Source organism: Epinephelus moara, chromosome 20 (assembly GCF_006386435.1).
Source record: "Epinephelus moara isolate mb chromosome 20, YSFRI_EMoa_1.0, whole genome shotgun sequence".
In the NCBI taxonomy this organism is placed as follows: Eukaryota; Metazoa; Chordata; class Actinopteri; order Perciformes; family Serranidae; genus Epinephelus; species Epinephelus moara.
The window spans coordinates 14,115,927-14,137,299 of NC_065525.1; the positions used below are offsets into that span (position 1 = coordinate 14,115,927).

A 21,373-nucleotide genomic window follows, 5' to 3' on the forward strand; every position below is an offset into this window, starting at 1 on the left:
TTTATCTTTTGAGCTCGACACTATTGACTGTAAGAAATTAAACCTTTTAGGTTTCCAAAACCCCTTAAATGAAAATAATACCCATAAGGCCTATCTATGGCCTAGATATGAAATATTATTTTTATTTAATCTTTATTTTATCAGGCAGTCTCATTGAGATCAAGATCTCCTTTACAAGAGAGACCTGAGAACAAGGAACATTCACAATCAGCAGACAAAACAACATACAACCCAAGATATAAAAGGAATTAGCAAAAACAGTTACAACAATCATAGTAAACATCAGACAACAGAGGTTTAAAACCAAGATGAATGAATGTCTCAAGTTTAAGGGCAGATTGCAGTTCTTTCCATTTAAAGGGAACATAATATCTGAAACCAGTTCTGCCAACATTAGTGCGTGTATATGGAACATCTAAGGTTAAACAGCTACTGGATCGTGTTCTGTAGTTACTGGATTTAAATGAGAGAAGAGATGTGAGGTAATTAGGAACTTTCAGCAGTAGAACTTTGTAGATGAATAACACGAGATGGATATGTCTTCTAGACTGTAACAAAGTCCAACCAACCTTTTGATACAGAGTACAATGATGAGTGCGAAAATTGTCATTAGTAATGAAGCGTAATGCACTGTGATACACAGGGTTTAACTACTGAAGAGTTGAAGGGGCAGCGTGACAATACAAGATGTCCCCATAATCAAGGACAGACATGAAGGTTGACAGTACAATGATTTTTCGGTTGGAGGGAGACTAGTCTCGCTCACCAGACCTTTCTCAAGAAAAGAAAGATCTGGCTGGGCCGACTCTCACTTTAAGATTTGAGAAAAAAACGCCCCGGCTGCTTGTATTTCTTTCAACCAATCACAATCGTTCTGGGCGGTGCCACAGCAACGGTGCGCTTGCAAAAATATTGCCGGGGGGAAACAGGTTTTGGTGTAACACGCCCACAAAAATATCGCCTACAGGACGCGAACCATGGCAGAAAAATGGCTACATCCCTGCAAGATCAAACACCGCAAAAGTTAGTAAAGGACGTGTTGAAAACTGCAACCGGAGGTGGTAGGGCGGGACTTCAGCGGGTGGCTCGTTCCGCCCAATGAGAGGCTGATCTTTGCAGCGAACTTCCACCCACTCAGACTAGAGGGAGACAGACAGCCTTTGATCCTGTACAAGAAGCCTAATTTGATTTTTAGTTTTTGAGTTAACTGTTGAATGTGAATCTTGAATGATAAATTGCTGTCAAGCCAAATTCAAAGTATTTGTAAGAGTCAGCGAGAGTAATGTGGGTGTCATTTAAGGTCTTGATGGCAGGATAGTCGGAGTCACTAGTGGTGGCAGTGGAGAATACCAAGTATTTAGTTTTTTTCTGCATTTAAAACTAGTCTGTGGTTATGGAGGGATAATTGTAGGGCAATTAAAGGCAGTCTGTAGATGAGTCAGGGCTTGGGATGGGGTCCAACCGGGGGCATATAAGATACAATCATCAGCAAAAAAGTGGACGTTAAAATATTGATTCGGGAGAATTATATTATTAATGTATAATGTAAATAGCAGTATAAAGTGCTGAGAGTATTAAAAACACAAAACACAGAAGACCTATCAGACAATAAGATAAAACAGTATGCATTTTTTTTTACAATCTGTCCTCTTTGACTCGATTTTCCAAGATATTCACTCGCTCTTCCAGATGAGCAATTCTAGTAGCCATGGCCCATTCCCTCCACGGACTGATGCTCAATAGGATGCAGACGCACCCAAAGCACACCAGTTTATATACCATAGTTTTTGTGTCGATACTGTGGTCGTTCAGGATTATTTGAAAACAGACCAGAGCCACTCCAACTTTCAGCAGCCACCACAGCCAACTTGCAATGAGGTGGACCAACCTATAAGCAAGGACGATCATCCCATAGCATATGAGAAGCAAACAAGCCAAATGGGCAACAACGATGACCCCTTCTGGTGTCACTGGGTTGACAGGAGGGCCAACTGCAGAGACATGGAAGACAATCATATCATTAGCTGGAATATAAAAGGAGTTTGTAGTTAGGTAAAGATGTATAAGATTGTGATTTGCAAAATACCCAAAATCTCCTGACACAAAGTGAACCTGGGGGTTTCAGGGGCCCTTGGGGTCAGAGGCAGTTACATATTTAAAGCAGGAGTACGCATGTGCATCCAAAACCAAAGAGGGCAGGTGCTCAGTATGTCATCAAACAAAAAAGAAATCAGCTCGCATATTGCAGGGTTCCAGTGTTTATTTATTACACCTGGTCGTGCTCCAAATGTCACCTAGGTGTAATAATTAAGTGGACACTGAAGCCCTGCAGTCGTCCATTTTGCCTGAATTGCAATCTGACCTTGCTCCTGAGACCAAATGTATCTTTTGCTCCACCATAAAGGTATAAAGAAGCTAGTTATAGATTAAGTTGCAAATTTACCCCAGGTAAGGCTGACTTAAAGTCACTCAAGTCAGTTGTCAGTAAAGCGCTCAGTGTGAGTCCAGGCAGAACTCAGTGGGATGGAGTTAGCATAATCATAATCGTGATATACTGTATATATAAATGATACATTTCACATTTTTAATATTTGTGTCTCTTGGGCTCATTGTATTTTTTAATGGTAAAGGTACTGTGATGTACTTTACCTGTGAACTGCATCTGTTATGACAGAAAATATTACAGTGACACAAACCCCTTTTACACTGCCAGATTTTCGGCGAATGTTGGGCCGTTTTGCCGGCAAGCTGCAAGCATTTAGACACACAGAGCCAGATTGGCAAGTTGATCCAAGGTGCCCAATTTTCCGCCTCTTAGCAGGGTGAACATATTGGTGGAACCTTTTTGGTTTAAAAAGAACGAGGCGGCCTTCTGCAATGGGAGGGGCTGCTGAAGACTTGTGGGAGGAGCTGTTGATGACGCCGCACGTGCGACCCACTGGCGGTGGATAAACAGAAAACAGCTGATAGCAGGAATTAGCGAGCAGCTAGTAGCAAGAGAGAAACACAAACCTGACAGACACTGTAAAGATGAGCAACTGGGGAGACAAGGGATTGCGTGCCCTCCTTGCCCTCGCAAACGAAGAGGTCATTAACCGTCAGATGACGGGGATGGTGAGGAACGGGCTGACTTACGAGAGAAGGACTGACCAGCCACGGCTTCCCTCGGAGCAAGGCTGTTTACGTCAAACGCTGAGCTACACATTTTGTTACTTGCTCACGCCCCCCATTGCCCCAAAAAAGGTGCATTCTGTATAAACAAAAGTAGGTAGGCGGCATTTTGCCGCACTCCCCGATATTGTTTTTATACTGCCAATGCTGAACGAAGACTGATTGGGCTTTCCTGCAAATTTGCCAAATTCCTGTTTAAAAAGGGCTACATTCTCTGATTGGGATAATGTCTAAATTATATTTACCTTGGATTCCAATAGCCTGCAGAAGGTTTGTGATATTCTGTAAGAGCACATTCAGACTACTGGCCAAACTTCCTGCCACAACATCCAGACCCTGAGAGAAAGTATGGAAGACAGCCTGATGGGGTTTGATGCACAGATGTGAAAATCTAATTTAATGAAACTGGCTGATACATACTCTATAAGGATGTGATCTTGCTGTACCTTTAGGATGATCAGAATGTACTGATCCTGAATCAGGAAGTAACTTATTATTATTATTTCTTATCTCATTTTCCTTTTACACTGAAATAGCAAGCTTTACCCATGTAATGTATGCAGCCTTATCGAAGCACTACAGACAAACACATATGTCAGTATTTTATGGAGAATATATCATGGCAATAGCATACAAATACATGATTTATTTGTTACCTATATTTTAGAAGCTTATCAGACATACATGTATTTGTATGGCTTGCAAATATTTTTTTCAAATACTTTAAATTGTGTAGACTATTTGCAAACTATTTCATATTCTGTATAAAGATAGACAATTTCCATCTCTCACCTGTTTCCAGGAGGATTCCATTTTCTCCTCTGGTGCCGTCTCACCCGCAAAAAATTTGACCACAGCAATAACTACTATTACTACCACAAATGCACAGATCAAACGGACAGCCATGTTAGATGCCACTGTGATGATATTTTCTGATGACAAATACACAACAGTATTTTCCTCTCAGTATTAAAGTAAATGAGCAGACATACTGAACTGCAAAGTTTTCCTTGATGTTGGTAACGTCAATGAAGAGAGGTTTTTGCCACTTCACTCTTACACAACGCCCAGTGACTCATTCATGGAGCTCGAGAAAAACAGGTTTGATAGAACCATTGGCAGCGTTTAGTGTGTTGATTTGCGCAAACTTTTAATTAGCCACTCCCTGCAAGGGTACGCCTCCAAGTCTGAAAACATGGGAGAGCAAATAATGAGTGTGTTATGTAGTACTGTGATTTGAGTTGTCTGCAGACTGGTTTCATTCCACATTCCACAAGTCAAGTCAAGTCAAGTTTATTTATATAGCACATTTCATACGACAAGCGTAAAGTCAATGTGCTTAAAAAGGCAAAGCAGATAAAATCATACATGCCAAGAACATACCATTTCATAAGCAATACATATATAAAACATAATAGATAAAAATAAACAAGAACATTTTATATATATAAAATAGGACAATATATAAAACGTTAGAAGATGAAGCTTTTAATAAAAACACTAGAGCTGATTAAAAACTTGTGAAAATAGATATGGATTTAGTTTGCTTTTAAAAGAAGATATTTTTGCAGCAGACCTGAGATCATGTAGTAAAGAATTCCAGAGAGTAGGACCGTAATGCTCAAATGCACCTTGAACTGATTAAAGCCCTTTTCACACAGAGCGCGCAAAGTGCAGACCTCCGCCGACGAACCCATTCATTGTGTATGTGCTACTGCGGCGCAAGAGCACACCGCTCTGCCGCCGAGCTGAGCGGCGCGCGAGAGGGCACATACCGCGGCGTCTGCGCCCCGCCAGCCTGCGCTCGAATTGAACATTTTTTAATTTCACCGCAACGCGCTGTGACGACACCTCGGCGCGTCCAGTAGCAGAGAAGAGTCTGAAGTAGACCCGGAAGCGGTCACCATGGAGCTGTAGCTCCTGAACGAGCCTGTACTCCCCCAAATCCTGTCTTGCGCGCCTTGCTCTCCGCTTGCTCTGCGCCCTACCCCGCGGTGGGCGCCGCGAAAATCGTGCTCTGTGTGAAAGAGGCTTTAGAGTGAATTCTGGGTATAGTGAGGAAACCTTAACTTGATGATCTCAGAGGTCTTTCCGATATATATTCAGTGAGCATGTCAGAGATGTAGGAGGGTGCTAGGCCATTCATGGCTTTAAAAACAATAAGTACAATTGTTAAATCAATTCTTTGTTTTATAGGAAGCCAGTGAAGAGAAGCCAGAATAGGAGAGATGTGCTCATATCTTTTGGTTCTGGTTAGTACTCTGGCTGCAATGTTCTGAATAAGTTGAAATTTAGTGAGTGATTGCTTTGCTAGTGAAGCAAAAAGTGCATTACAATAATCAAGCCGACTGGACATTAATGCATGAACCAACTTTTCAGAATCTGAGAGTGTAATGAAGGATCTAATTTTAGAAATATTTCTAAGATGATAAAAAGCGGTTTTGGAGATATTACAAATGTGTTTTCGAAAGTTAAGATAAGCATCAATAATTACACCTACATTTTTGACATGCTCACTGGGTTCTTCCAGTAGGGGAGACAACAAAGTGCTAATTTGGTGTCTAAGAGCCTTTGGACCTGTTGATAAAATCTCTGTCTTGTCCTCGTTTAGCTGTAGAAAGTTTCTGGCCATCCAATACCTGACATTGGTAATGCATTGGATGAAATCATTCACTGGTTGATGATGGTCGGCAGAAGCAGATATGTATAACTGGGTGTCATCAGCATAGGAGTGATATAATGTGTTGTTGAATAATGGGCCCAAGTGGGAGCATATACAAATTGAACAGTAAAGGATCCCTGAGGAACTCCATATGGAATGCTGACTTTGTTTGATTTAAAATCACCAACAGAAACAGAGAATGATCTACCAGAGAGATATGAAGCAAGCCAGTTGAGGACAGTGCCTTTTAAACCTAAACATTGTTCAAGATGCTGAAGAAGAATGACATGGTCAACCGTGTCAAATGCAGCACTGAGGTCAAGTAATACCAGGACAGAGACTCTGTGGTTGTTAGTGTTGATTTTAAGATCGTTGATAACCCTAACCAGGGCAGTTTCTGTGCTATGGTTAGTTCTAAAACCAGACTGGTAAATATCAAATAGATTGTTTTTCGACGGGTACATGTGTAATTGTTGATATACAACCTTTTCCAGAATTTTCCCCAAGAATGATAGGTTTGATATTGGTCTATAGTTCTCAAGAAGAAAAGGGTCAGGATTGATCTTTTTTAGCAGTGGAGTTACTATAGCATGTTTGAGAACCTTAGGGGAGACTCCAGAGAGTAGAGAGGAATTGACAATTTCCAGGAGGTCATCTACCAGACATTTAAAAACATTTTTAAATAGCTTGGTAGGTATTGCATCAAGAGCACATGTAGCAGGGCTTAATTGTTGTACAATTTCTTGTAGTTCACAACTTTGAATGAGGGTGAAATTGGAGAGAGTGTTGGCAGCATGGCAATGAGAGGAAAGAAAGGAGTCACTCACTCCAGTAGAGGCAGTCATGATATTATTTCTAATATTGGTAATCTTGAGTTTAAAGTATGTGGCAAATTCGTTGCATTTTATATCAGTCACTGGCACCTCGTGTAAATGGATGTATGAGAAGAAGGGCTACAGTTTGTACAGATCTTTGCCCTCTGATTTGTCACTCTGAAGGCCCCTCGGACCATAGGGGGTATAAAACATCTATCAAGTCCAGCCTGGGAAATGTAAAAAAAATCCATCCATCCCTCTAATGAGAAATTTCAGTATACTCGGCAGTCTACCTGATGTGCAGCAACAAGATAAGACACAACAAAAGAACTGCACAGTGCAAGAAAAAAAAGGAGAGCAAATACAGTGCAGTAACATGCTGAGCGTGGGAAGCTACCTGTCAGCCGACACAGCTGAGAGAAACATAAAGGGGTTTTGCAAGTTACTTAACTTGGCTTAATACGAGACAATAGCTTAAACATACTGCTTAAGCAAAGAAACTGGTGATTTACAACTTCTTCTTTGCTTTTTATTTTTAACCATCAGTCCACAACCTGGGTCTGGACTAAAACATCTCAAATCTCTCAGACATTCTTGGTCCCCAGAGTTTTCACTTATGCTGTCACAAATCTCAACATACTGGATGGACTGGCATAAAATCTGGCGCAGATGTCCATGGAGACGATATACTATTGATTTTGGTGATCCCCTGACTTTGCTTCTAGCACCACCATGAGCTTGATACTTTTTGTTTTCATTATAACACCTCAACAGCTGTTGGATGAATGCTGTGTAATCTGCTGCACATGTTACTGAATCAGTCTGAGCTGTACTTTGTTTTTAGGGTAAATGTAAATGTTAGCATGCTAAAACACTAAACTAAGATGGTAAGCATTGCTCCTGCTAAACATTAGAGCAGCTCTGAACCAAGCGGCAACATCCAAGGCTGAAAAATAAAGCCAACGCCAAAGTGCCAAAAACTGCAATTTATCAAATGGACACTTGGGGCTCGCTCCAAAACAGAGTAAATTCCCATAGGCCCTCATGTTGAAGTGCACAACTTTACAGCAGAAATAAACATGTCAATAGCCTGGTCTCAACAGCTTAGGGGGGTTACCAAGGCCCAAAGTTATGCATGTTTAAGGGAGGGGCTGCTTGAGTGACAGACTGTCTGCCAATAATGTCCTCAGCTTCCAGTCAGATCCACCCCTCGCTTCTCCAAAGCTTCAACTTCTCATCTGAATATGGTAACTTCTGGCTCCAAAAAAAAAACATGCTCAAGGCTACAGAATGGCTGTCGACAAACCAATGGGTAACGTCACAGTAGCTGCGTCCATTATATGCGCTAAACATTATTGAAACATTGTTAAACTGTTTGTTTATCCATTACAGGAAAGCTACACACTTCAGATGTTATCAGCACATAAAATGTCCATTATCAGTTGTTATTACTGCCGTTATAATGCTTAAGACAGACCAAACTGCACCTACCAGTAGGCCAGAAGTAGCATACCCAATGGAATGAAAGGATTTTTTTTGTTGTTGTTGTTGTTGTTGCAGTTTTAGGTTTTTGTTTCGCTAAGTTTTGGTGTCAAAACTACGTGGTTGGGTTAGGGGAAAGGTCATGGTTAACGTTAACTTTAACTTATACAACTAAAGCCCTATTCGGACGGGATTAGTTGTACGTGGGGTAAAGTAATAATTACTAGAGATTTTAGTCCCGTCCGAATGTGCCATGTCAGTAATCATTACCGCATGATGTCAGTAAAGATTACCGCGACTTTTACCTTCTGTAAAAGGGTCCCAGAAAATTACCTCAGGTAATACTAATCCCGTGCGAATAGACCAGCAGTAAATATGTGTGTAGATATTTCATCATATCCTGTATACAAGTGTTTTTTCGCAGATTTTCAAGCATGGAGGCTCTAGAAGAAACATTCAGTTTTGCACTTCACAGTCGGACAAGTCCGTGTGAAACCTCCGGTACTGTGGGCCTACGACGAACACGATTCATTGTGTTTTGCCTGGAAGGAGTGTGGTACGCACAGGAAGCAACGTCATACGCACATGACGACAGGAGGGGACGGCGATGCGTGAATGGATTTACCCCTCCCACTTGTGGTAGTTTTACTGATATTTCGTATCCCGTGCGAATTGGCCATTAATATTACCGACATCCTGTGGTCAAGTGACATTACCCCACTTGCCCATGTAAAACTAATCCCGCCCGAATAGTGCTTATGTCAGCACTGACACACAGGGCAAGAAACAGTGGTCTTCAGGGTTAAAGTCCTGTGTTTGTTTGACCCACCCAACCACACCACCCTGCTCTGAACATGGACTTTGTAGCTCTTTATCCCTGTCGCTGCCCGATCTATACCGGAAACTGTTTGCTGTAATTGTTTTACACATGTGTGGAGTTGGTTGGAGTCAGGTATTGACCCTGAACAGTTAAGTACATGATAACCCATTGGTCAGAGGATAGGACCTGAACAAATCAGGCGTCCGGAATAGTAACAATCCATATGTTGATTTTGTCACTCATTATGCTACTTCACCTGACCTCCTGCTTTCCTTCCATCATAATAATTTCAGCCACCTGAGGTTGTCACCTAACAATAAACATAAATATAGGGGTAGAGTAGGACCACACTACCTCAAATCTATGTCCCCTTTGACATCTGATAACAGGTATTCAATCGGCTGATAACATTTGACCTGGGTGGGAAAGCCCATCATACCTACATCTGTCAGTTTCACTTTGTCTTTGAGGTATTTGTCAAGGTCATGAGGCCTAAATAGTGTTAAAAGGTGTCTGTGTGTCACTGAATACCCATCTGTCCAGCTTTAAATATTTAAATGTGTGTGTGCGTGTGTGTTTGCTTTTCCAGTTTTGCCTGACTTTGTTCAAGAGTCTCATGTAAACTAAAGGATTTGTTTATGCCTTCAGATTTCTGGTCTGCAGTGACAGCACAGTAACAGCTCAGACAGTACAAGGATGTCTAATTCATATGAAAAGAAAACAACAATATTATCTGAGGATCACATAAACCCTGATGTCAGAAACACTAATTGAAGCAGACCCAATGTAGATGCTGTCTTCATGTATCAGCCTGGTGTTTCGTCAACCTGTCCTCTCCTTTTAATTCCACCCTTCCACCTCTTCATCTCCCTGTTTCCCCACTGTCAACCTTTTTCCTCTTTTTCCCCCATCATTCTCTTCACCTCCACTGTTCCATTATGCTGATTCTGTCCCTTTTCAGCTCTTTTTCTCTCAGCCCCCCTCTCCTTGCTCTTTATTCCTTCCTGGGTGTTAATCTGTCTATTCACACCATACTCTGAGAGAGCAATTAACCTGATCAAAACTTGCAAGTGCTGAGATCAAACATGTTCCAGCAGGGGAGGACGGTAACGAATCACACAGAGAGAAGAGAGAAATCAGTGGCAGTAAAGAGAGTGTTGAGGTGATGGGAGAAGAAGTTGGACAGGACAATTGGGTGGAACCTTCAGGTGGCCATCGATGTGAAAATGTGTGGTCAAATAGCCGAATGGCTCATTGCTCTTCTCCTACACGCACCTCACACCATTGCTCATCAGACCCCGGCTGCTGCGATCTCATCTCAGCCCCTCTTGCCTGTGAGGGATTAAACTCTTAATCCTCCAGACTGAGGCTCGCTATTAGTACCGACAGGGCTGCGGCTATCTTTGTGTGTTTTTTTGCTGCGTGTGTGTGCTGGCTTCTGGTGTATTGCACGATAGTGTGTGTGAGATAGCAGCTGCAGGTACACTGGTGTGTGTGTAAGATTAATAATAAAAAAAAAAAACAATGAGGCAGGGATACAGAGAGTGTGCTGGGGGTGGTGCAACACATAAACCAGTTAGCCGGTTCAATGTTGGAGGACCCGGGTGTTCCCTGTCTGCCACCTGTGCAAAATCCAGACTGAAAGCAACCTCTCTGTGGGTGTGCGAGTGTTTCTTTCTGTCTGTCTGTATGTGTGTGATAACGCACAAGAAAATGACAGACAGAATTAAAAAGGAATATTGCATTACTGCCTCAGTGGGGCAGATTGCAGGGCACCTAATCCATTCAGCTGTGACTGAAACGTCGTCTCTTTTGTCAGAAAAAAAAAAGCTGACAGAGAACTAATAGCCCAGCGTGTGTGATCAGTCTCATGTTGCATACACTAACCAGCCCGGGGCATATGCTGCACTGTAGGTTAATGAATAGTGATGGAGGGATTCGGTAAGCTGAACGTCTCTGTTCTCACACACACACATACACACACACACACACACACACACACACACAGACCCCCACCTCTTCAGTTTCCATCTCTACCCTCACTAATGTGTTGTCTGCTCTGTTAGCAGCCATAAGGGCCTGGACAAAGTGTTTGCTTGTTTTAGCAGTTCCCTCAGGCGCATGCAACCTAATGAGCTGCCTTTCAAGGACAAAGTGGGTGTGTGAGGCCAGCGACGCAGACAAATCTGCAAGCATATTGATATTTTTTTCCTCCTGAACTTTCACATTGAGCAAATTTGGTTCCAGTGTTGCAGAGGTTGTGGTGATACAGCAGGTGCTGATCTGGAACAGTGTGCTTTCAAAGTCACTACCAAACACTGAGGTCTTATGACAAAACCCAAAGGTTAGCCAGCTGTTCAGTGTGGCTTAGATTTATCACTGCCCTTCCTACTTCTGTGGGGACGGAGCGCTGTGTATCTATGACATTCAGTTAGTTTTTATTTCGGTGTCGTGCCAAACACTGGTCCCATCCCACATGACACAAGACAAGACAACACTATTTTATATGAGGTGCATCTTCCAGTTATGCATAAACAAAAACAAAAGAACATAAAAACGATATCAGTTACAATGTTAAAGGTTCTTCTTTATGCTTTCACGTAACATTTAATTGGAAACTGTGCACTGAAAACAACTGCCACAAACCATAAGTTTATCCCTTTCCCCTCATCTCACAGGCTTTCTCCAGTTAAGATAAGATAAGGCAATTCTTTATTGATCCCTAGGGAGGAAATGCAGGTGTTGCAGCAGCGCAAGGACAGAAATAAGTACATACAAATTGAGAAAAAAAAGAATAATTCAAGTGTACAAAGTCAAATGAATCTATGAGAGCAATTAGACTCAAACTTACATGGCAGCTGCAATTCTAAATTAGTGTTTTTAAAATGTTTCACATATTAAAAGCCGACTCACTCTTTGTGATTCATCCAGAGGTGTAAATCTAGGCAGTGCAAGCAATGCGGATGCACTGGTGCCCATGGAGTGGGGGATCTGTACAACTGTAATTACATAAGAAGTCATGTTTAACTAAAGGTAGTGCCATTTGCAATTTATGCACTCAGAAAGGCCAAAAAAGCCAAGTCAGTAGCCTATAAAAACACTATACACTAACACTAAAAACATATAATAAACTAGGCTACATCTATAAAAACACCATTAAATTAAATGAATCATTTCTTATTTTCTTTGGTATTTTTGTCATATACATGATACAAAGATGACTGCTGGGTAATATATATGTTGATGCTGCCCAATGTAAAGTCATGACGACCTTACGTCACTGCCATCATCCATTCTTACAAAATATAATTCTATTTTTGATCTTAGATTTATTCAGTGCCTATAGTGAAAAGGACATTATTCTGTATCATTCAGACAGCATATTGAACAAATGTGTTTTTTCCTGCAGACTGCTTAAACTATACCACCTCATTAAATGATCTAGGATTAGTGATGTCTTTCTTTTTTCTTTGCACTGATGTCGCCGTAAATTATGACAGCGCTGTGATGTCTGACTCAAACTGTAACATTTTGACTCTGAGTTAGTCCTTCCCAGCAGAGTCAGACTCAACCTTTAATGAAGGTAACCGCGCCCCCTGTTGCGCGCAAAGGAGCAGAGGCTGCTAAAACCACGGTTGAGAGCATCTCCTCGATGTCCTTGAATTTCATCTTATCTTAAAGGGAAGAGTGAATCACTTAGAGCCACACTCCCCCTACAGCTCTACTAAAATGTTATCTTTGTCTAACTGGGAGCTCACGTGCCTGTGGTCATTATTGCGCCTGTCGTCACCTTTACGCAAAGTTGAACTTGGGTAGCCGGAGTCTCCTCTGTTGCGCACCACGGCTCCTCCTCCCCTCCTCCTCCTCCACCTCCTCCTCCTCCCCCTCCTGCAGCACCGCTAACCGAGCTGTAACGGGACACTTTCAGCGCACCAAACCTTTACCCGCTTCCCTCTCTGGTATATATGTTCAGACTCTCTGCGCGCCTTTCACCGGCTAGGATGAAGCGGACGCCGGAGAATTACTCCTGTCATTTCAACATGTGGCGGTTGGGAATGATCGTTGACACCCTGATTTGGTGTTGAATGATCGGAGGGACTGCAAGGCGGCGAAGGGATTTCACACCGAGCTGATTTTGGCTGTCTGGAGATGAGTGCGGGGCTCAGGATGGTAAGCTGCACTTCATAAGTTATACTGATGCCTGCGAGGGGCTGTGTTTGCAGCTGGATATTTGTCTGAAGTTGTAATGCTGTCACAATACTTCAGATGAGGAATGCTGGTGTCTTTTCATCCCATCAACACTGCAAAATACAGTAAGACAAATACTCACGCATAGTGTATTTATTGTATTAACTGTTTACCAAAATGCTTTCATAAAATTGTTACCATTTTAAAATTATTGTAATATAAAAAAAGGGGAGTAACATTGCCCTTTAAACAGCATTTGACTTTGACGTTAGGCCGTTACATTATTTGTTTATCTCTCTGTACGAAATCATCATACATGATTTGGTAATGAGAATCTAATTAATCGTCCAGTTAAACCAACCTTAATTAAAGGTTTAAGCTTGATAAGGGCGCGTAATAGTTATAGTACCTAGTGTGTGTGTGTGTGTGTGTGTGTGTGTGTGTGTGTGTGTGTGTGTGTGTGCCTGTGCCTGTGCGCAATTGCGAGTTGGTGCGAGAGAGCGAGAGAGAGAGATGTCCAATTAAAGCAACCCAATCCATATGAGACGCTGGTCCCTCCACCAGCTCCTGGCAAATGCAGTCACTGTTGATTTGCCCATGAATGTGATAAAAGCTCTCTGACAGAATGCTGAATACAGTATCACCAACCATCATACAAAAAACAGCCAGTACAAACAAAAATAAACTGAGTAATTGATTTGATTGTCTAAATTTTCATAGCACTTTCAAAGTTTGATTTAGTGTAAAAGTACCTTGTAAACATTTACAGTAAAAAAAAAAATCAACCCCTCACATGTGATTAAACTCCAAATAAAAAGGAAAACCACTTCACTTTCCCCTTCCTCTGATGCCCCTCCTCTACTGTCCGTTATTTGTTTCCAGCTGAGAACCAGAGGAGGCGAGGCTGATAACACCAGTGTGCTGCTAAAAAAAAACACCTCCTTCAATTAACTTTCCACCAAGAAAAACTGGCCACATCCATGGGGAAATAGAAATCGATTAATAAATAGTTTATCATGCTCTCCTCCCCCCTGTGAGGTGAAAATTAAACAGCAGTGTAGTGACAGAAGTGATTTATTGGTTCCTCCAATACAGGAGCGTATCCTCCTGGATCTGAATTAGTGACGCATGTTGGTGTGGCCCAATGCTTCAAGCTGTCCAGCGCTGTCAAGTCACAACTTCAATAAGCATGTGGATACTGTAGAGAGACACTGGGCAGAATAGTCTCAGCACGGATAATAATCTTATTCTGTATGGACTGTAGGGAACATAACATGAAGCGGTACTGTACTTCTGACAAACCCACAAGCCTGTGAGACTGAATTTGTCTTACAGGACACCGCACTGTGCTCACCATCAGAGTCAGGACTAGTCACAGTGACAGATGAGTGTTGTATGTGTGTATGTTGTGCCTATATGTGTGGTTAGAAATGGGTACAAAAGTCTGAAATTGCCCTTATAGATTCTGGCTTATCTAAATTTCAGTAGCATGTGCAGAAACTCGATCATAGCTTTATATTGACAACAACAGCCGGCAGGAGGAAAGTGCAGGGCAGCCACCCAATGCAATTCAGCTTTATTGTTAGTAGCTGGATACAAGAAGCAACGGAACAATGAGGATAACTCCAGCTGTTTCAGCCTGGCCCCTATTCTTTCATCATTTGCCACCATAGCACTCAATACTTAAATCACCCACTGCCTTTACAGAGTGGCTTTTATTTGGAAAGGTTGCGGAGCTGGTTGAATGTACTCCTATATGCCACTCGTAAAATGTGTAAAATCTATAAATAAAGACACCTTCAAAATTTAGAATAATGCAATTATTATTAAGACATACATGTAAACACCTGTCATAGGCGCAAATGCACATGTGTAATTGATTGTATTAACGATTGCTGATTGGAGTGCAGCCTGTGCTTTGCCTGCTATGACCACCAAAAAAGTCAAAATGTCACCTGTGACAAAGGTTTCAGCTTTATTTCATGCATTTAATAAAGCAACTCCACAGTAAGACAAATAAATAGATGAACTGTGAGTTAGTCGTGGCGAATAAAATGACAAATAACGTGATAATAGGACCCAGTTTGAATTTAAGTACAAATATTTAATGCTGTGATACACAGCGGACCATTCTGGGCAACTGTAACACCTAGATGTGCCAATAAGTTTCAGGGTGATTGTATTGCCAAGAAAAACATTTTGGACCCTGTGTTTCAGTGTTTGCTGCTAGGATTGCTGCCCATCTACAACCGCCAATAATTCACTCTGAGTGTGAATAACACCACAGACCTGAATGTTCTTTTCTACTTATTCCTTCAATTTTCTAACACCCTTAATAAGTAAAACAGCCAAGCTGTCCTTATTGGATGTTGATGTGAGTGTAAATTCCTTTGCTATCTGGTCAAGTACTGCTCCGACCACACAGACTGCCCATTTATAGCACGCACTGAGGGAAAGTGAAAGAGGAGGGTGGAGCCTACAGTACTGCAGTCCCATTGAGAAGTGCTGTCTCTGTCTCTTCCATCTTTTCTAATCTTTGCCCATATTTTCTCTATATTGTAACACCCCCCTAATCTCAGTCCATCCTAGCTCCATTCTGACATTTCTCTTTCTCTCTCAGTGCCTGCATGATGCCACCCCGTCTCTAGGCCCTCCCTAATCCTGCTGTGACGACACAGATGATCCCCCTCCAGTCCCAGGACACCTCAGTGCTACACATTTGGCTCCTTGACTCATCCGGCTCATCCTCTGCAGCTATCAGCCACTGATCAGTCCAAACTCACTCTCTCTATTGGGGATTTCCTTTTCCAGACTCTTGTTTCAGACCAGGATTATCAACGGATCTGATGCTGAATCCTGATACGCCATCTGAGTTTGTTGTGGGTATGTGACGGAAATGTCAAAAGTCATCCACAGTCAAATGTGACAAGAGCTTTTCGGACACTCCTCATTCCTCTCCTTAATGGGTATTTTCTTTGTTGGTTGGAAGCCAAAGCCATAGCACGACTGTTGCTGGGAAATAACTCCTTGTTATGAGGGGTTCTGAGGCCAAAAAGACTGAAAGCTACAGCTGTTTTCATGCTCAGTTTGTCTGCTGTACACCTGGGCTGTGGCAGGAAAGATTTTCCCATGTGTGAGTTTTAATGTAAGGTTTTAGAGGCTGTGATACAGGAAGGACTGCTGTGTCCTGAGGCCGAAAAGTTTGGCACAATCTGTAGAGTTTTTCTATTTTCGTTGCCTGGTCTAAGCTGCCCAGTCCGGAGCAGCGTGCTTTCCAGATGCTGCCATGCCCATCATCAGCAACGCGAACCATGACTTCAGCAATCTGTCCGTCAGCGATGACAGCAGTCTCGACCGCATCTTCACAGAGATCCCTGAGACTGAGACCATCAAGGTATGATTAGAAGATAGTGATAAAGAATTACATCAAATAAGTGCTCAAGTTGTAAACAAGTTATTGTACACACACATATTTCAGATGCAGCTGTTGATGCATTGAAGCTTTCTATTGTTCACTCTCCAGGGTGTGTACTACAAGAGGGCTCAGTTCATCCGTCGTCCAGAGGACCTGGTGTCCGTCGACCATGCCATGTTGGCGGTGATCAACGTCGGGGGAAACCGCTACACCTTCCCCTGGAGCACCCTGGAGCAGTTCCCTCTAACACGACTTGGCCGCCTCTGTGGCTGCCGATCACTTGAGGACATCGCCAGCGTCTGCGACGACTATGATGAAGCCCGCAAGGAGTTCTTCTTCGACCGCTCGCCATCGGCCTTTAGGGTCATTCTCAACTTCCTGGCAGCGGGGAAGCTGCGCCTGCTGCGGGAGATGTGCGTCCTCTCCCTGCATGATGAGCTCACCTACTGGGGTGTGGAGATGGCGTACATGGAGCGCTGCTGTAAGAGGAAGATGTACACACGTGTTGAGGAGGTGCACGAGCTGGAGCGGCGCGAGGAGGAGCGCAGGCAGAGAAATGCAATGCAGCGTGTGCCAGTGGAGGAGACAAGGTACCGGAAGGTGATGAACTGGCTGAGAGATATGGTGGAGAATCCACAGTCTGGCTTACCGGGGAAGATCTTTGCCTGCCTGTCAGTGATCATGGTTGCAGTGACTGTCATCAGCTTGTGTATCAGCACCATGCCAGACCTCAGAGAGGAAGAGGACAGGGTGAGTGAACCAGGGCTTGCAATGTTGTAAATGTACCTGAACTAAATTTAAATGATATTAATTAATCAATTTTAACAAAGTGTCTTAAAAAAGCGGCCATAAATTAAAATATTGTCGTAAGATGCCTACAGAGACTGTCAGTGAGATCTATCGTGAGTGGTGTAAGTGATTACAGCTGTCTCTTCTCACAGTTGTCCCTGTTCAGGTAACAGAGCTGCTCATAACTTAACGTGACAAACTGGATGCTCATTATCTCCAACACTAACTTTGTTTCCTGGAAACTAGCATTGAGTGAGAACCTTGTGTACCTAAAGTATGTCAGTGTTTATGAGTGAAAAAACCAAATGTGTGAGTCTTGTTTTATTCACTTCAGATTCAGGCAGACATTGTGATGCTGCAAAAAGTCAAGCTTCAAAATTTTCATATATAAATTATCCCTGTCGTCACACCCTCTTAAATATCTCTGTGGGGCGCTGCTGTGTGTGTGTGTGTTGTGATGCATGTCCTGTGTCTGCCCATAGCAGCGTGATATAATGAAGCCAGAGCTGCTCACCGAGGCCTGTCCAGTATCTGTCAGTAAACAATGGGGAATAATCAAATGAGCTTACTGTATCTCACACAAAAATCACACTCGCACGCACACAACGTGCGCATCAGTACACTTCACAGTCGCACAAATTTGCACACATAAAAACACACATACATGCTCTGGCAGTCACGTGCCTACACACGCATACACACAGTCACATGCACATACAGTAGTAATGAACTGTAACGGATACGGCTCTCCCTGAATTTTGCACACATTTACTCTCGAGTGTTCTGTTTCCTTCCAATTAAAATGTTGCTGCAGCACATCTACTGTTCATTCATGTTCGGGTTTCCAGTTACGTACACTTTTCACCTGCAGGCAAAAATTTAACCATTCTTCCTATTTTCAGCATCCTTTCCCTTTCTTTACGTTAATCTCTGCATCAGGAAAAGGTTGCACATCTTTTCCTAAGGTGCCCATAAATAAGAAATAGTGCAATACATGTATAGGCATCCTATGTGTGTGCAGAGACTTTGTTGTTCAACAGTTGTTGAGAAGTCATCAACAGCAGTGCCCCTGTATTGATTTTGATATGAGCAGCCGAAGGCAGCCAAAAGATCAAGTGCAGGAGGGTGTGATACTGGAGAATTTAGGGAGGCGGAGGAGAGCGCCGGTTGCAGAATGCTTGATGAGTTGAGAAGGCTCCCTGCCAGGAGGAGCCCGATAGTCAGTGACAGTCATAGGAACACGGATGGACACGATTGGACAGAGTCCCTGGGTCTGATTCACTGAGTGCTGTAAACCTGCATGACTGGGTGGTGCCTTTGATATGGACATTTTACAGCATATGATAGGACTAATCTGTAAGAATTAGCCTATACTGGAAAAAGCACAGTGGGGTCAGGTGCTGGAGATTTATTTTCTGTACACTGACAGCAGTGACAAGGTTCAAAACAAAAGAATCAGATATACAGCAGGGTGCGGAAAGCAAGGAGATATGCAGGCAGCTCAAGCAGAGATGCAATACAAGCGTTGCTGAATGCAAAGAGATTGTATTTTCTGATGTATGATATCAGAATCGCATCTGAGATGTTGACAGGAAACTGGGCTTTCCTGCTAGTAAATCTCTCAGGTAAACACAGTAGCAGTGACGGAGCTGTCCTCAGGGGCCAGTACACTCCCGAGGGGCCAGCTAACTTCCCTAAACTCCTCACACACACAGCCTTAACACACATACACACAGATACTTGCCATTGTCATACTATATTGATTCTCCCTGACATGAGTATTTCAGTAAAAGCAGTTTTGTAAAACTTTATGCATGTTGGTTGTGACTGACATTACCATGCCTTGTTAGGACATTGTGGGTTGTAAGGACATCTCAGTTGTGTGCTAGTGTGTGTGTGTGTGTGTGTGTGTGTGTGTGTGTGTGTGTGTTTGCATGGGTATGTCTGACATCCCTCTGCCTTGTGAGGACGTTGTGAGTTATAAGGACATCTTAGTTGTGTACAACTTATCCTGAATCAGCACCCAGGGACATTTTGACCAATTCTCAAGGGCTGAGTCCAAGACCAAGACAATTCTGGGTCCAACAAGGCACAAGACTGAGAGAAGTGCAAGACTACAAAAAGTGATTTCGAGACTAAACCCAAGGACAACAACCTTGGGTTTGTGTGTTTGTATGGTTGTGTCTGACATCTGCATACCTTGTGAGGACACTGTGGGTTGTACGGATATCTTAGTTGTGTGCAGGGCTGTGGTCAAGACCAACTTAACTGAGTCCAAGTCAATTCCAAGACCAGGTCCAGTTGAGTCTGAGTCATGACCAACTCCAAAGGCAGTGAAGACCAAGTCAAGACCGAGTCAAGAGCAAATCAAGACCTGTACAAGACCATAATAGGCAACATCTAATCGATACTCCTTATCGCTTCAGTTCTTCATCAATACTCTTATCAGTTTTCATTTGCTTTTTGAAAAATATATTATTTTAAAAAATCTGAACAGGATTAGAATTCATTTATATTTAAAATAAACTAAATGTTGTTTCCAGAGCAGCAGCAGAAATGTTTACAACAGCAAAGTCACTCTATAAACTCAATAATATCTCACTGGAAATAAATCTAAAATGTCAATAAAATAAATCATATTCCTGACATCACAATACTGAGTGAAGTTCAGACAGACAGAGACAGGGATTACAGAGATATCAGTCAGAATCAGTCATTCATCCTGTCCTCTCTCCTCCTCCCTCTGCTGATTCACTGCCCGCAGGTACGGCTGGCAGAGGGGAGGAGGGGCTAGTTTGTCTCAGCCAGCAGCTAAATCTACAAGAAAAATTTTAAGTTGCTAACCTAGCTTAAAAGCTAGACAACAGACACTGCTTGGCCCATTGCTGCAACACATCTGTAACAATTAGCTATTAGCCCAGCTAGTGTTCTGTGCTTGTGTGAAACAGAGTGTTGATTGATGACAGACTGCAGACAGAGCCAACTGAACTCTTTTTATGCATGTTTACATGTTACAGTAACAACAAGTAAGAGGAACTCCTCTTCTCTGCTCCCCCAACACAGAGAGAAAATGCTGCAGTGTCATCGTAACACAAGTACAACTGATCTTAAATCAGTAGCCAGGAACAACTTGACTAGTTTTCAATAGCAGACCCCGAGACCAAGATAATTCCGAGTTCAACAGGGCACAAGACCAAGACAAGTGCAAGACTCCAGAAAGGTGGTCTTGAGACCAGACCCAAGTACTACAGCCCTGAGTGTGTGTGTGTATGTGTGTGTGTGTGTGTGTGTGTGTGTTTGTATGTGTCACTGTGTTTGTGTTGTTGTGTCAAATGCCGGCATGCTTTGTGAGGACATTGCGGGTTGTAAGGACATTTTAGGTAATATCTGGAAAAAGGATGGCAGCCCCCTCCAAAAGTACACAAATCCATCTGCCGCTTTCATGTTTTTCTCTCTGCATGTTCCTGATATTCAAACTATTTTCATGTGTTTGGCTACTGAACTCCATCCGCACTATCCGGCTAGCCTGCCCTGGCAGGAGCAGCAGGACTCCTGTCATCTTTAATTCACATGGCCCTGCTGTTTGTCTCTGTCTCTGGTCTGCTTTGTGCTGCAGAGAGCCAAAATTCCCTCGTCCACTCATCATTCATTCTGCTCCTCTGCCTGCCTCGGTTTGGGTTAAGAGTGTGAAAGGAGAGATAGAATAAGTGGATGACGGAGGAAGAGAACAAATACAGGATATGTCTGAGAGAGGGAAAGAAGGAATGTACTTTAAAGAGAAAATTCAAAAGGGAGAATGGATTCTAGTGAATAAAAAACAACTGATAAACAGGGCTTCATTTTCCCCTCTCCTCCTGCTCCCCTATGCAATGTGTTCCTGCCTGTCCTCAGTTGATCCCCTCTATCAAACAGTATATCACTATGAACTAAATGCTTTGGGAGAGGCCTTTATCTTACAGCTCAGTTTCAAGCCCCCTGATAATAAGCACTCTGTCATTTCTCCATCCCCTGCTGTGGGTGTGTATCTCTCT

General features: G+C 42.7%; 1 protein-coding gene across 1 annotated transcript in view; it reads left to right on the top strand.

Annotated features, from left to right (window-relative positions):
* The first annotated feature begins 12,871 nt into the window (after positions 1-12,871).
* The window catches only part of kcng4a (potassium voltage-gated channel, subfamily G, member 4a), a 31,246-nt gene continuing 22,744 nt past the window's right edge, over positions 12,872-21,373 (top strand). The window contains exons 1-3 of the mRNA XM_050073303.1: positions 12,872-13,120; positions 15,759-16,532; positions 16,662-17,303. Coding sequence (XP_049929260.1) covers positions 16,425-16,532; positions 16,662-17,303 — 750 coding nt within the window. The 5' untranslated portion in view covers positions 12,872-13,120; positions 15,759-16,424. The remainder of the gene's footprint in view (positions 13,121-15,758; positions 16,533-16,661; positions 17,304-21,373) is intronic.